The 16,753-nt window shown below is 40.2% G+C and overlaps 1 protein-coding gene across 1 annotated transcript in view; it reads left to right on the top strand.

The window, feature by feature from the left end:
* Positions 1 to 16,753, top strand: part of MORC1 (MORC family CW-type zinc finger 1) — a gene marked incomplete at its 3' end in the record, with an annotated part of 154,174 nt that overhangs the window by 47,285 nt on the left and 90,136 nt on the right. The window contains exons 9-12 of the mRNA XM_080654678.1: positions 3,679 to 3,804; positions 12,715 to 12,794; positions 13,465 to 13,538; positions 15,721 to 15,785. Of these exons, the coding sequence (XP_080510804.1) occupies positions 3,679 to 3,804; positions 12,715 to 12,794; positions 13,465 to 13,538; positions 15,721 to 15,785 (345 nt within the window). The remainder of the gene's footprint in view (positions 1 to 3,678; positions 3,805 to 12,714; positions 12,795 to 13,464; positions 13,539 to 15,720; positions 15,786 to 16,753) is intronic.

Genomic DNA, 16,753 nt, shown 5'->3' with positions numbered 1-16,753 from the left:
GAGAAAGAGGTTCAGATACATATAAAGCTGTGGACACTTCTGGCAAAGTTTAAGACAGAAAAGAGACATTTAGGAGGAAACAAGAGAAGAACACATTTTGAAAAAGATGCAAAGCAGTTCCTAATGGGTAGAGAGGAAGAGTATATTTTCCCTAGATCTTCTGAAGATACCCTGATTACTTTGTACATTTGTATCCCAGTTTCCCAAGCAAATGGCTTTATTTATAAAGAACGATAGCATTATCACTGAAGATGATCCATCATTAAAAGTCTTTCTTACACAGGGAACCCCATGATGTTCATTTTAAATTAAGCCAAGGGAGTGCTGAATAATTATTATTTAGACAACACATATTTATTTATGAGGATGCTGGTCTCATAGAATTTATAGCCTGATGGGGATACAGATAAACAGGCAATGGCACCAGTAAGTGACGTGCTGTGATGGAGAGGTACAAAGAAGAAGGGGAGCACCAGAGGAGAGTGATTTACCTTGGGGAGTGAGAGAAGGCTTTAAGGGGAAGTGAGGTTTCGAGTTGCATTCTCATGGGTGGAAAGGAGCCAACTGAAAGTAGCCAAAATATTGAATGTGCCTAGGCTTGGGGACATGAAAGCCTGACCCATTATCTGAAGAACAGACTGGTCCTAAATGGCTACATGGAAGCTGGTAAGAGACAAGGCTGCAGAGTTAAGAGGGGGCCAGATCATGAAGGACCTTCTACATCATAAAAGGAGTTTGAAAGTTACATTGGGTGGCCCATTTCCTATGCAGATTTTATAGTTCACCTTCTTCTCCTTTTTTAAAAAAATCATAGATATCACAGTAGCATAAGAGGGATTGCTATTCTGTTTGTCACACATAAAAAGGAACTTTGAAAGTACACGTGTGTAGAAAAGGCTTAATGGGGAAGGCTTCTATTCATTGTGTCTTGCTTGCAAGGTTGGTCTTTGGTGGGATTCTGGGAACTTGGACGATATACAGTTCTCTACACTGATATAAACCATTCCTAACAGAGAAGGGTGGCACAATGTGTCTAGACCAGTGGCCGGCAAACCACGGCTCGCGAGCCACATGCGGCTCTTTGGCCCCTTGAGTGTGGCTCTTCCACAAAATACCACATGCGGGCACACACATACAGTGTAATCGAAATTTCGTGGCCCATGCGCAGAAGTCGGTTTTCGGCTCTCAAAAGAAATTTCAATCGTTGTACTGTTGATATTTGGCTCTGTTGACTAATGAGTTTGCCGACTACTGGTCTAGACTATGCAAACAATATGGTTTATACTGAAAACCTACTTTCTTCCTGGGACTCTGGAATTTGATACATGCTAGGCAGAGGGTGCCTACGTGACCAGCTCCCAATGAAAACATAGGGTGCTGAGTCTGTGATGGGCTTTGTTGGGCAGAAGCATCACGTACATGTTCCCGCACCTTCAAAGCTGGGGGAAGAGTATGTTTTGTGTGACCTGTCATGAGAAGGAGAGGCCAAATGAAAGCTGCACATGGATTCTTCCAGACTCCACCTCTCTTCCCCCTATCATCCACTGTATATCCTACTCATCACTGTGATAAATCTTAGTCGTGAGTACCATTATATGGTAAGTCCCATGAGACCTTCCGGCAATTCTGCTAACACAGAGGAGGTCTTTAGGATCCCCAATACAGATACAATGAATATTTATTAAGTGAAACTAGAGGCCCGGTGCACGAATTTGTGCATGGGTGGGGTCCCTAGGCCTGGCCAGCGATTGGGGCCAATCGGGGCTGGCTGGCCAGGGGGAGGGGCCGCGGGAGGTTGGCCGGCCACAGGAGGTTGGCTGTGGGAGTGCACTGACCACCAAGGGGCAGCTCCTGCATTGAGGGTCTGCCCCCTAGTGGTCAGTGCACGTCATAGTGATCGGTCAGCTGGTCGTTTGTATATTTCGTTGTTCGGTCACTTAGGCTTTTATATATATAGATAATTGACCTAACAAGAGGTAGAAGTATTAGTGTCCTTGTTTGGATTTGTATACATTTTTTTTTAACCAAAACTTCTCTAATGCAATTTGAACTCCCATTATATTTCTCTAATTCTCAAACTTGGCTCTGAATTACTTTTGACTTACCTCCAAATGACAGAGATGTGCTTACTTTTAGGACAGTCAAAAGAAAGCTAAATTATATCTAAGGGCAATTTCAAATCAGGAGATCCGGAAAGCATTTGAATAATGGCAAAAGTCCTCAAAACATTTATAGTGTCCCGAGGTGACTTTTTTTCATTGAACAGATGAGGACTTAGTTGATTGTGCAGCTCCTGGTATACTAACATCAATCACATTATTGTAGTGCTATACCCAAATGCAGACAACCTCTCGTCACAATAAAAATGCAATAATATTTATAGAATAATAGCCATGAACTAGATCCTTTTTTATAATTTATATTGGAAACTTTGACTCAAGACTTACTTTCAAATAATTTCTTTTTTTAACAATTCAAAGAAATTCCTGGCTTTTTAATGAACTTCAGATCCTGCTGAAGAAACTTACCTGGTACTAGCAACCAGGAAATCCTTGGATTTCTTATGGACTTCATCTTAATTTTTGTAAATTCTTTGGAGAGCTCTGCTCTTTCTTACAGAGTAACTGGCATTAGTGTGACCCCATTGAGCAGTCTCCCTGCGATAGGTTTTATCTTTCCTTCCCATCATCTTTGCTCCCGCTGGACTGAGGTAGGATTGTAAAATTGATGGGTTTACTGCTCCCTGCTTTCTATTTGGCCTTGGAAGCCCTTCAGTGTAGCCCTTCCTGGGACCCAGTAGATAAAGAGCACTACTTCTGACATATGGCTTGGCTTGTTCTGGTCTAATTGGAGGAGATATACAGTTCATAAATGGACTTTAATATAGAAGCTCCCTGCAGTTAGTATGCAGCAACACAGTGATTTCTCAACATAGGCTATTTTACGTAGTTTCTGCCCCCATTTTATTGTCTTCCCATCCTTTATTTTTATCTTTTCTCTTCTTTTTCACTTACCAAGTCATCAAATTCCTCCCCTTGCTTGGACATAAACATTTATTTTAATACTTATTATACTTGCAGAATGAAGTTTTGTGTTTCTCATTCATAATTTTCAAAGCAAATGAAATATTTTTACTGTATTTCTCTGAAATAGTTTTATGAAAATATTTTTATTCATGTAGGCCTAGATTCTTTTTGTTATGTTGGAGCAGGGGGATTGTTTTGTTTATTTGGCTTGGTTTTGTCCTTCTGGGCCAATAGCTTTAATGGAAAGTATATTTTATACTGCTGATGTAAGTATACTTGGGAATAGTTATTTGCAAAGAAAAGTTCAGTTCTAATCAAAGTGCAGATTATTCAAGTAAGCCTTTGTCCTTAGAGGTCTGCTTTTTTTATTATTATTTTTACTTAAATCTGTCAGTTGTCTTTTAATTACATGTGAGAAGAAAAATAAAACCTGGTATTCATGATTCAACCACTTATTTGTAAAAAAGCCTGCTTAATGAAGTACATGAGTGTTGCAAGATTGGCTTGTGTTTGCTGTGTCATTAGGTTTAGAAGAAAAGTTCCTGAGGCTGCTAGTAGTAACCATCATAACCTGATAGTCTGGTTTTATTATCTTCTAAAAATATATGTCCTTATTGCATCCTCTAATAGCCTTTGCTATTTTCTATTACAGTTTCCCAGAGAGATGGTCATTCAGAGCCTACACCTCTGTTCTGTATTTTGACCCTTGGATGAGAATATTTATTCAGGCCAAAAAAGTTAAAACAAAACACCTATGTCATTGCCTCTACAGACCCAGGTAACTCAACTTCCTGTAATTATCTTCATACAGTTTTTATTTATAAAATCAATATGCCATCCTCTCCAAAATTGTTAAGGTGATTTGGTAGTAAGATTTCTGTAATCTGATAGCAGGATTTTATAGTTTGACATAAGATTTTTGCTATCTATACTAATAAAAGGGTAATATGCTAATTAGACTGGACAAAGCCACGGTGGTGGGGGCCAAAGCAGAGGTGGTGAGGGGCAATTAGGCTGGCAAGGGAGGGCAGTAAGGGGGCAATCGGGCTGGCAGGGGAGCAGTTAGGGGTGATCATGCTGGCAGGGGAGCAGTTAGGGACATCAGGCCAGCAGGCAGAAGTGGTTAGGGGCGATCAGGGTAGCGGTTAGGAGCCAGCGGTCCCGGATTGCGAGAGGGATGTCCGACTGCCAGTTTAGGCCCAATCCCACAGGCATTGAGCCTAAACTGGCAGTTGCACATCCCCTGAGGGGTCCTGGATTAGAGAGGGTGCAAGTCGGGCTGAGGGACCTACCCCTCCCCACCCCATGCATGAATTTCATGCACCGGGCCTCTAGTTGTAAATAAAATTTAAACTGTATTCTGGAAGGTTTGCTAAAGAGTAATCATGTGTAATAAATATTTGGCCATAATAACAAAACACTGCAGTGAACTCTCTAAGTTAGATAAGCACCTCAAGTAAGAATTTGATTTGTACTTTAATGATTTTTAGGTGCTTTGCTTGTGATAGTTCCCATAAAAAAAATCACAGTTCATTTATAATTTTTGTTTACTCAATATATTTGAATTATTGAATCATGTACTTCTATGTATATATATTTTATGTATAGAATGGATATGTTTATAAATGCACATTGAGTTCATTTATATTTAATATTTTAGCATAAACCTTTTTTTATTACCATAGTAAATCTAGTTAACATCTATCACCAAATATAGTTACAAAAATTTTTTCTTGTGATGAGAACTTTTAAGATCTACTATCATAGCAACTTTCAAATATGCAATTTAACTATATTTATCAGACTGTACATTACATCCCCAGACTTATTTTATTACTGGAAGATTGTACCAGCATAAACTTTTTTTAAGCTGACATTTGCATATTATAAAACTTAACCTTGACCAACTATAAATGCAATAAAAAAAGTTATGCTTTGTGTATTGGTTTTCTGGATGAGTATTCATTCATTCATCGCACATTTATCAAAGTCTTTTGTGAACTTGATGTTGTGCTAGGTACAAAGAATAAAAGAATAAGATTAGTTCTAGTTTGAGGAGCTTAATATCAACTGGGAGAAACATTTGATGCTTTGATGCTTGTACACTATATATATATATATATATATATATATATATATATATATATATATATATGCCTTTTTTATTGATTTCAGAGAGAGAGAGAGGAAGAGAGAATGAGAGGTTGGGAGGGAAGGAGGGGGAAGGGAGGGAGGAAAAGAGAAAGAGAAAGAAACATTGATGTGAAAGTGAAATATCAATCAGTTGCCTCCCACACATGCCCTGGGTATGTGCCCTGACTGGGAATCAACCTGCCGCCCTTTGGTGTACAGGACGATGCCCCAACCAAAGGAGACATACCAGCCAAAGCTATATATATGCCTGTTTACATGTATTGTTTTGCCTGATTTTTGCAGTGTCCCCAGGGGTTATATTTTATCATCACCATTTTAGAGATAAGGAAATGTCACAACTGGACAAGAGTTCAAACCTTCTAGCTTCAAATTCTTTACCAATTCAAATTCCATGTTCCTTCTCCTATACCACACTAACTAGTTTTATAATAGACCTACTTTTGTTATGTTGTCATATTTCCATGAAAAAGTAGATTCTGTCCTGGGCCTTGCAATCACTCATATTAATATTAAAAATTATAGATCTGTTAATTGTATGCCCTGAGCATACACCAGGAGATTCCCGAAAAGCTTTACTTTTGATTTCTAATTACTTTTTTAAAAAATATATACTTTTATTGATTTCAGAGAGGAAGGGAGAGGGAGAGACAGAAATATCAATGATGAGAGAGAATCATTGATTGGCTGCCTCCCGCACACTCCACAATGGGATCGATCCCTCAACTCCACCATATGCCCTGACAGGGAATCGAATCGTGACCTTCTGATTCATAGTGTGACGTTCAACCACTGAGTCACACCAGCCGGGTGATTTCTAATTACTTTTGATCTGTAGACTATATTTTGAAAAATGAAGTATATTAAGCTTAGACTTTCTCTGTAAACCTACCTGTTTATTCCCTAATTCAAAAATTTTCTATTGGAAAGAATTTGAGGACAAGACACATTATGTGGTTTTAATTGCTCACATATTTCCCTTTGGTTGCACACCAGTCTACCTCTAGTCCAGTTTCGAGATGTAATGTCAAGAATATGAAATCCAGTGTGTCCAGGATGGCACATTTAGTTTCCCCAGATGCACTTGGCCTGAGGTATAACAACTTAGATGGGGCCATGGTATGCCACGAGATTAATGAAGTTCATGCTCTTTGGCAGTGGAAGGCCTGCCGTCCAAGATGAGGACAACTTTGCTCCTGGAAGAGTCTAGATTGTTGTTGAAAGCATTATTACCTTTGGAAGATTTTCAGCTAGGTGATTTCTAAGGTCTCTTTCAACTTAAAGATTCTATAAGTCTGTAATTCTTGGAGTCTTAAATATTGTTTATATAATACAGACAAGTTAATGTATGGCTATGGTACTTGATCTTAGGCAACAGACATTTACTGATTTCCGTTGGCTTTGAATTCTTTAACTTTAGTAGATAAATAGCTCTCTGATTTATATAGATGTTAAATCTCTGCATATGAGGGCAAAATGGACATAAAATGGTCATTTTTGAAAGCTCTTTAAGGCAGGCAGAGTCAAACTATCTGTTGGAAGATCTTCATTTTTCATTAACATGGCTTTGCCATAGACCAGTAATACTGAAATGAGCCAAATTCATGGAAGTGGAGTCACCTGCTCTCTCTGGAGCAGCACGGTCCTTTTTAAGGTTTTCAGGGACGCCAAGTTTATGGCCTGCTCGTGGAGACTCTGCAACACTGGTTTTCTGGGACAGTCTTTTCATGTCTGAGGGACGCTCCCCACCTCTCACTGAATTGTTCATGAAACCAAAGAATTGGATGAATATAGGATGACATTTAGTTATTTTTAACATTAAGCTTTTTAATGTAGGTACTTGGGCAGACTTCTACAAATACTTCAGATTCTTAAATTTATCCAGCTACTCATTTCATTTCCTCATTCCCAATGCATTTTCCCTCTAAACACACATTGAGGGAGTATGTACTTAAAATGTGTTTTTATTAGATAACTAGAGGCCTGATGCATGAAATTTGTGCAAGAGTAGGCCTTCTTTCCCCCGGCTGCCAGCACCAGCATCCCTATGGCACCCAGGACCCGGGCTTCCCTCGCAGCCCCAGCTTCGTCCAGAAGGTCTTCCGTAAGGACGTCCAGAGGATGCCCAGTCTAATTATCATATTATGCTTTTATTATTATAGATAATAACATATTGAGTACTTTCTCTAGCAGTTTTCAACCTTTTTCATCTCATGGCACACATAAACTAATTACTAAAATTCCGCAACACACCAAAAAATATATTTTTTGCCTATCTGACAAAAAAAGTATACTTTTGATTCATTTACACTGAAGGCTATTGTGTAAGCTGTTGTCATTTAAAATATTTGACAGTCTAAGGGAAAAGAGGCCAGTGCCCCTGGCTAAATAGCCAGGTGTGTTGCATGTTTTAAAAATTCTTACAGCACACCAGTTAAAAATCACTGACTTATTCCAAACCAGCACTGTTCTAAGTTCTTTAGCTCTATTGACACCTTTAGTTCTCATGACAGCTTTTGAGATAGATACCATTATTATCATTCAGCTATCATTTTCTTACAGATACTATCTAATAAAAGAGTAACATGCAAATTAACCATCATTCCGCTACACCCACAAGCCACGCCCACCAGCCAATCAGGAGCGAATATGCAAATAAACCCAACCAAGATGGCTACCGCCACAGAGAGCAGGAGGGAGGCTTGGGTTTCCCCGGCGATGGAGGAAGCCAAGCTTTCCACCTGCCCTTGCCGGCCTAGGCCTCCACTCAAGGCTACAAAGTTTCAATGATAGAAGATACATAAATCCCAGTAGAAATGGCTGCCACCACGGAGCAAGCAGAAGGCTTGGCTCCGCTCCAGGCTACAAAGTTTCAATTGTAGAAGATAAATAAACCCCAGATACCAGGGCCTCCGCTTGGGTCGCCAGGGGGTGTGGCCAGCCTGCAAACGACCACAGGCCCCTTGCCCAGGCCGCCCACGCCCCAAGGGAACCCCCACCCTGATCTGGGACACCCTTCAGGGCAAACCAGCTGGCCCCCAGCTGTGCACCAGGCCTCTATCCTATCTAATAAAAGAGTAATATGCAGATTGACTGTCACTCCAACACACAAGATGGCTGCCCCCATGTGGTCAAAGATCCTGCCCCCATGTGGACACAAGATGGCCACCACAAGATGGCCAGCAGGGGAGGGCAGTTGGGAGGGACCAGGCCTGCAAGGGAGGGCAGTTTGGGGTGATCAAGCCTGCTTGGGAGGGCAGTTAGGGGTGACCAAGCCAGCAGAGGAGGGAAGTTGGGGGCAACCAGACCTGCAGGGGAGGGCAGTTGGGGGGGACTCAGGCCTGCAGGGGAGGGCAGTTAGGGGTGACCAGGCCTGCAGGGGAGGGCAGTTAGAGGTGACTAGGCCTGAAGGGGAGGGCAGTTAGGGGCAAACAGGCTGGCAGGGGAACAGTTAGGCATCAATCAGGCTGGCAGGGGAGTGGTTAGAGCAGCCGTGGGCAAACTACAGCCCGCGAGCCGGATCCGGCCCATTCGGCTGTTCTATCCGGCCCACGGAGCTGAAAGAGCGGAGGGTTCTCTTGCTCTCCCCTCCTCTCCTTCACCAGCAGCAGTGTTAACATGGCACGTTGGGAAACATGGCCGCAGCTCCTTTTTCTGAGTGGGCGGATTTATATCCGCCCATTCAGTAGAAGGAACAACCTCTCAATCTTCCAGAGGCTCCTTGTAATGCCTGCGGACGCGTCCCCCGACATCACCCTGGGAATGCGTAGACACGTTATTGTGGTGATGTAGGGAGACACGCCCCTGGAGAGCACAGTATCAGAGCATTAGCTAAAAAGGAGACCAACAACACTGTTCCCACTGAAGTTGATGTTTTAAAGACCAAAAACCTTTCAACCCAGTCTACATTGCCATGTACATCTACGTCACGGGCATAATTTGGAAGTTGCACTAAAGAAAATGTTTAATTTACTGTTTACACATTTTGTTCTTTTCTATTTGTTTTAGTTTTAAATTATTTTATTATATTTAAGTTTAATTTGAAAGGCTTTTGTACCTTTCCTTTGTTAGGCAATTTTATTTTGCCTTTGCCATTTTCAATATAAGGTATGTTATTGTGCTACGATTCCTCCATTTTTTGAAGTTTCAAATTATAATAATTAGTGTTTACATTCTTCTTGTTAAAATGTTTGAAATGAATAAAACTATTGAAATAAAAAAAAAAGACCGTACCCTTTTATGTAATGATGTTTACTTTGAATTTATATTAGTTTACACAAACACTCCATCCATGCTTTTGTTCCAGCCCTCCGGTCCAGTTTAAGAACCCATTGTGGCCCTCGAGTCAAAAAGTTTGCCGACCCCTGGGTTAGAGGGTGATCAGGCTGGCAGGCAGAAGTGGTTAGGGGCAATCAGGAAGGCAGGCAGGAGAGCAGTGGGAGCCAGCAGTCCTGGATTGTGAGAGGGATGTCCCAGATTGGAGAGGGTGCAGGCTGGGCTGAGTAACACACAATCCTGTGCACGAATTTCATGCACCGGGCCTCTAGTAAGGAAATGAAATCACAGAAAATGAAGTAATTTTCCCAGTCTTACACACTAGGAGGGGTAATATTAGACCTTTTATCCAGGCAGATGTTGCTCCATCATGAAGGTGTTCTGTCTTCGGTACATCAGCACTGCTGCTGTTGAGATAATGGAAGAGAGTCCACAGATTCCAGCTGACAATATTTAAACTACATGTGACCTGTTGATAAAAATTTGCATTACTGTGTACATAAAGTTAGAATTTACAAAAGCAATTGTAGATCAAGCTATCATTTAAAATCCATTGCTATTGGCATAGCTTCCAGGGGTTGTCAGACCTTTTCTGTAAAGGGCCTGATTGTAAATCTCTGGTTACACTCACCCTCATTTGCATATACTTTATATATATATATATTACAATGCTTTACAATGGAAAAATCATTCTTAGGTCTTAGGTTATACCAAAAACGAGCTAACTGGTCCAATTTGGCACATGGACCATCTATTACCTATACCTGGCATAAACTCATTGGAGCACATAGATTTAGACTCTCCCCTCTACCTGAGCCAATACCTTTCTTTATATGTCTTAAGATAATTTGGTTTCCAGAAATGATCTATAGGTTTTTACCTAACTCTTGCTGAAAATGTGATGCCTTTCTAAACATGAGGATACTGAGTCTGAGGTATAAGGCAAAAGTTATAAAATGAGGTATATAGAGGTTTGAGCATTATCAAACCAAATATCCTTCTGGAATTTTTTCTCCATGATGACTTAAGTCAACATTTAAAATCCTGGGTTCCAAGAAGCCTCTATAATAGATATAAACAGTTTCAACTTCATTCAGAGAACATATGTTCTACAGTGCTTTTCTCACCTATACTTTGCTCCCTTTGAGCTGGAGTTTTAGGTATATATATTTTCCAGCTCCTTGATTGTTCTAGAGCAGTGGTTCTCAACCTTTCTAATGCCGCGACCCTTCAATACAGTTCCTCATGTTGTGGTGACCCCCAACCATAAAATTATTTTCGTTGCTACTTCATAACTGTAATTTTGCTACTGTTAATGAATCGTAATGTAAATATCTGTGTTTTCCTATGGTCTTAGGCTCTACAGCAGTAGTTCTCAACCTGTGGGTCACAACCCACAGGTTGAGAACCGCTAGCAGGGTCACCTAAGACCATCAGAAAACACAGATATTTACATTACGATTCATTAACAGTAGCAAAATTACAGTTATGGTGGAGCAGGTGAGCAGGGATGCCAGACCAAGGTGGGGCGCTGGTCACTGTCATTGGGGTGAGCCTCTGGTGGTTACTGAAAATTCTTTGCTCCCACGTGCTATGGTTCCTGCTGCCCACGCCAGCCCCACTTGCACCCACTGCTGGTGCCAGAGCTGCTGCTCACACCCGCTGCTGGTGCCCGGCGCCGGCCCCGATCTCTCGGCACCCTCAGCGAGTGTGAGTGGTGACTGCTGGCCCTAATCACCCCTCAGGGCTTTTCCACCTCCCCCTGCCCTTGAGGGACAATCGGGGCCAGCAGCCACCTCTCCCATCCGCTGCTGGGGCCCCAATCACCCCTGAGGGCTTCTCCACCTGCCCCTGCTCTTTAGGGGCGATCGAGGCAGCAGCCACTGCTCACACCCACTGACAGCGCTGGCTCCACTTGCACTCACTGCTGGTGCTGGCCCCAATCACTCCACGCTGTCAGCGAGTGTGAGCGGGTCCTGCACCGTCAGCATGTGGGAGCAGTGGCAGTGGTGGGAGCAGGGCTGCGGGCAGAGAAGGGACCAGGGGCCACAGCGGGAGGGGCCAGGAGGAGGCATGGAGGAGGGGCCGAGACCCACCCCTGTGCTCACTGCAGCCTAGCAGCCCACAATTCCTTTCAAGGTGCACAAATTTGTGCACTGTGCCCCCTAGTTGGTTAATAAATTTGTATTGTTTTCAGGTTTGCAATTCTATGCTATTGTGTGTTCATCACCCCAAGTCAAGTATTCTTCTGTCACTATTTATTCCCCTTTTACCCTCTTCAAACTCCCCCAACCCCCCTTTTTCTCTGGTAATCACCATACTGTTGTCTGTGTCTGTTTTCCTCCCATTTTTCTTTTCTTTTCTTTTATATTTTATTTTTATTTTATTGTTTTATTTTATTTATATTTTATTTTATTATTTGATTATTTTATTTCCATCACTATTTATCCTCCCTACACCCTCTTCCATCTCTATCCACCTCCATCTCCCCTGCAATCACTGCACTGTTGCCTGTGTCCATGAGTTTTTTCTCTTATTTTTTCTTTTTTGCTCAATCCCACCCCAGCACCCCTCCTCACCAGAGCGGTCTGCCTGCTCTCTATGAGTCTGTCTCTATTTTGCTTGTTAGTCCAGTTTGTTCATTAAATTCCACATATGAGTGAAATCATATGGTACTTGTCTTTCTCCTACTAGCTTATATATTTTCACTTATATGTGGAATCTAATGAACAAAATAAACTAACAAACCAAATAGAAACAGACTCAGACACAGATAATAGACTGACAGTTGTCAGAGGTGAGGGGGGTTGCAGGGCTGGGTTAAAAAGGTGAAAGGATTAAGAAAAAAACAACCTCATTGACACAACAGCATGGTGATTACCAGAACGAAATGGGGAGGAGGGAAATAGAAGAGGATTTAGGGGGGATAAATGATCATGGAAGGAGACTTGACTTCGGGTAGTGAACACACAATACAATATACAGATGATGTGTTATAGATTTGTACAACAAAACCTACGTAATTTATTAACTAATGTCACCCCAATAAATTCAATAAGAAAGCAAAATTTTCAAGTATTAAAAGGTAAGGAGTTTCTTTTTAGGCATAAAGTTTTCTTATTTATCAGCTGGATGCAACTTACTCTATAAGTTTTTCTTAATAATTATGTATCTCTGGAGTATATAGTGTTCTTAAAGAATATTTTTGTACAATACTTTAAAATGATAATCTAACTTAATTATTTTATTTTTTATTTTTCAGAAAGTATCTGTATATCACATCTTCTTTTAAAGGAGCATTTAAAAATGAAGTTAAAAAGGCAGAAGAAGCAGTAAAGATTGGTATATAACTATCTATAGCTTACCTTATTATTGTTCATTCATTATACAAACATTAATTGTGCATATATTCTAAGATACATACTGCTCTAGGCATTGTAGGAATAGCCACAATTAATCAAATGTAGTTTCTTCCTCTAAGGAATTATATACACATTTTTTCCATCTCTGTTAAATTGTTGTTATTTATTATTTTAAGTATGATCCAAGTGGAACTGGGTGGGTCTATTTTAGGAACCCTTGTTGTCACTGATGCTGAGCTAGATGGTTTCAGAGATTAGTGCTGCATCCACTTTAGGGAGGAAAGTTATACACAGTCGCTTCTCTCACAGTGAGGACAGAACCATCATTTCCCAGTGGTGCCTGGGAGGAGTAGCTTTACGTCCATATTTTGTGGATTTCAGATAGTTTTCAGTCAGCCAACAGCCAGTTGTGACTTTTGAGTTTATATGTATGTGTTCTTGCCCTTTAAGTTGCCATGTCTAAGAGGAAGTACACCACCTACACTTAGAATGTGTAAGTGCTGTGGAAGGAATATAGGATTTTCTGAGGTGATTATTTGTAATCTTCCCTCCCTGGTCATGGTTATATATATTTATGTAAGTATATAAAATGCTCACTGAAAATTGCTTGAAAGAATTTCATGGTGTAATTACCTTGCTTCTGCTTCTAGCTGAACTCGTATTGAAAGATGCTCGAATTAGGGTCAACCAGCCTGATAGAACTTCCTTGTCTTCTCCCGCCAAGGTATGACACACAGAGCAATCTTCTTAAATGGCAGTGTCCTTTGCTTTTTCCTGTTCACAGTTGTCTCTTGTAATTTACTCTCTAAATTTTTAAATGCAGACAAGCTCAGGTGACTAAGTTAATTTGAATACAGGTAAACAGAATAGACGAGTGCAGAGAAACGAGACAAAACTCAGCAAGTGGGGGAAGGCTGAGACAGAGCAAAGATGAACAAAATGTGGGGTGAATTCAGAATAGTTGGGAAGAGAGTCACAACTTATTTCTTTAAAATGAAAAGAAAAGGAATAGGAGAAAATAATGAAAAGCAGACAAAAGCTAGCTTATCAAATCTTCTTGAAAATATCTTTTCAAATCATAGCTCCCTGTGGACCTAAATAAATGGGCAGAGCAGGGAGAAGACTAATACACAATCCTTCTTTCTAGAGTTGGGAATTATGTGCTGTAATTATGAATATTAATAACAATGCTTCCAGCTCACAAAGCTCTTTTCATATGAGGTGTTCCACACAGTTCATAAACATCCTCTGTAATTCTTGCAGTATACCCATGAGTGAGATAGGTTATAAAAAACTATTGTTATTAATTATAATGCATGGCAACTAAGAGAAGAAGAATATTGCTGCAAGACATGAATTTAAGTTTTCCAACTTTTACCAAAAATATACAAAGCTTTCTATCATGGTGAATCATTACACTACATATTTGCTTGCATACAAAGGGATAAGTAGGTTTCTGGAGGAAAAAAAAAGGTTTTACTTCATCTTTCCTTCATTCTCTTCTACGGACTCAGTGTATGATTTCTTCCCGAGATTTGCCCTAAAACATGTGAAGACCAGGGCTGTATCTGATGAAGAGTTCTCATGTCTAATAGTCATGATTGGGAATTGAATCAAAGAGTGGCACCTGGTCATTCCCCAAAGCTATCCATGGTTTCCCCCAAATTCTATTACTTCCCCCCCCCACTTATTTTTTTAAAATAAAGCTAGACCTATCTTGCTATCAACTTAAAAGTTTAATCTTTTGTTATTTTGTTTCTAAGAAATAAATTTCCTTGGTTTTATGTATTTGAGAAACAAGAGAACCAGACTTTCTAATGGGTCAGGACCTTGCTTTCTTGTCGCCTGACCTGTTACCTCTCACTGCCTCTCTCCGGTGCTCTCAGCGCGGACAGGAAGAGCAGGGCAGTCTTTGACCAGCTCACTTTATTGCTCTGATGCACACTGGTTTCTTCAACGCAGAGAAGAGAGCAAAGCAGAATGACCTCTGCATTTGACCTCTAAAATTCCTCTTGGCAGTTGAGTGGTTGAATTTGAAGTAAAATGAAATACCATCCATTTACCATTTTTTTTTTTTTACTTTTAAGTCAGTGAAAATAATGTTCAGTCAGCAGTGTACCCATCAAATGAGATGTCCGTTTTTCACATCAGGTGGATGGAGCATGTTAAAAGTCTATTCTTATTTGTGAGATAATGCATTTTTTTCTGTCTGATTAGAGGGAGTGTATTAGAGATAGGGTAGTGAATGAGCCAAATATATCAAATAAAAGAGAAGAAAGACAGCAGGGCCTGGTACTGAGGCACTCTGAGAGGGAGAAAGCCTAGATGGGATATCCCAAAGGGAAAGTTGAGGGAGTATCGGGAACTTTATATGAAGGAAAAGTTTTCTTCATATAATTTTTTTTCTTTTTTATTGAATTTATTGGGGTGACTGACATTGGTTAATAAAATTATATAAGTTTCAGGTCTGACAAAATTGTTTAATCATCATTTTTTTCCTGAGAGAAGCTTAGTGATTGATGGAGGGATTCCGCATTTTCTGTTCTCACAGATGAAAGCCGGAGCCTCGGTAGGTTGAATGACTTTCCTGAGCTGTCAGGAAGCTTATGTGAAAAGCCTCTGTTCTTACAGGGAGCAGTGGCCCTTTCTCTGGGAGGCAGAAAGGACATCGGAATTAGTGCAAGATGAGAGCTGCGGGCTGGGATTTAGCTTGTCTTCTTAGCTATTAGAACTTAGTCATTTATCAAGTATTTATTGAGTATCTACTGTGGTAATATTGCATTAGGCAATGTGACCTATCCCTGTTACCCTTGTGAAACATTTGTATAATAGGATAATAAATATCAGATCAGCTTTCGTTAATCTAATGGCATAATGTTCTCTCCTAACCAAATGTACTTCTCCAGGACGTATTACAGAAAGCTTTGGAAGATGTGGAAGCAAAGCATAAGATTCTTAAAGAGAAACGGAGGTAAGACATACGATTTTATTTATTGTCGCCCTTTAATGATAGATACATTTAATCAGTCCAGTAAGTATCTGATGTCAGTTGTAGTAGCTGGTGGGCATGAATTTGAAAAGAAAAAGCTGTTTTTGTGGAATGAAAGGAATGGAGGTAAGAAACGGAGGTAAGACATATAGCCAGAATCCTTGGTGCTATATTAAAACAAATCCTGATTTCTGAGTAGGCAGATTTGGTGGTTTTTGTGACAAGTTCTCTTTCTCAGCCTGTGACATCTTATGAGATTAAGCATCACAATCCCCCAACCAACATAATCAATCTAAAGTATTTATAAAGTATGTATTTGCATATACACATACATTTACATAAAGTTTCTGAATACAGAGTAAAAAATTAGTTCAGTGTCTGATCAGATGAAGTGAACTGCCCAGGGGATCAGCTGACAACTTCATGTTCCCTGTGTCCTTTGCCATTTAAACTCTGGAGCTGGTCCCGTTCCTTCCCGCTGCTGGTACTGATGAAAACTTATGGTGGAAAATCTTTCAAGTAAATTATCACTTACATGTAGTTAAGATAAAAATTGCAAGCCTATATTACAACACCATTATTGATATTTGTAAGGTTGGCTCAGGTGTTTCACAAGTTAAACTGAAAATAATTGCTGTTCTTCAAGTAAGGTCAGACTTTGAAAACTGCATTAACTTTGAGAAACAAGTTTTTAGGGAAGTATTACTAGTTTTCAGCATTATTTTTTTGTGAATCATGAAGTGCTACACAACCATCACTTTCCCCAAACCTTAAATTTGAAATGTTAATTATGCATTTATCAAAATAAATGTTAATTGAATGTCAGAGAAATCTTCATTGAAAAGCAAAGGCCTCTTTAAAGTCTTCAGGAAGAAAAAGCTGTTTGATGGCTTGTTTGAAGTCACAATGATATGCAAGAAATGTAACCAACCTATATTTTATTAATAATA

This window comes from Plecotus auritus (assembly GCF_963455305.1).
Source record: "Plecotus auritus genome assembly, chromosome: 2".
In the NCBI taxonomy this organism is placed as follows: Eukaryota; Metazoa; Chordata; class Mammalia; order Chiroptera; family Vespertilionidae; genus Plecotus; species Plecotus auritus.
Note: the sequence above shows the minus strand (reverse complement) of the source record. Positions and strands in the feature narration are given on the sequence as shown.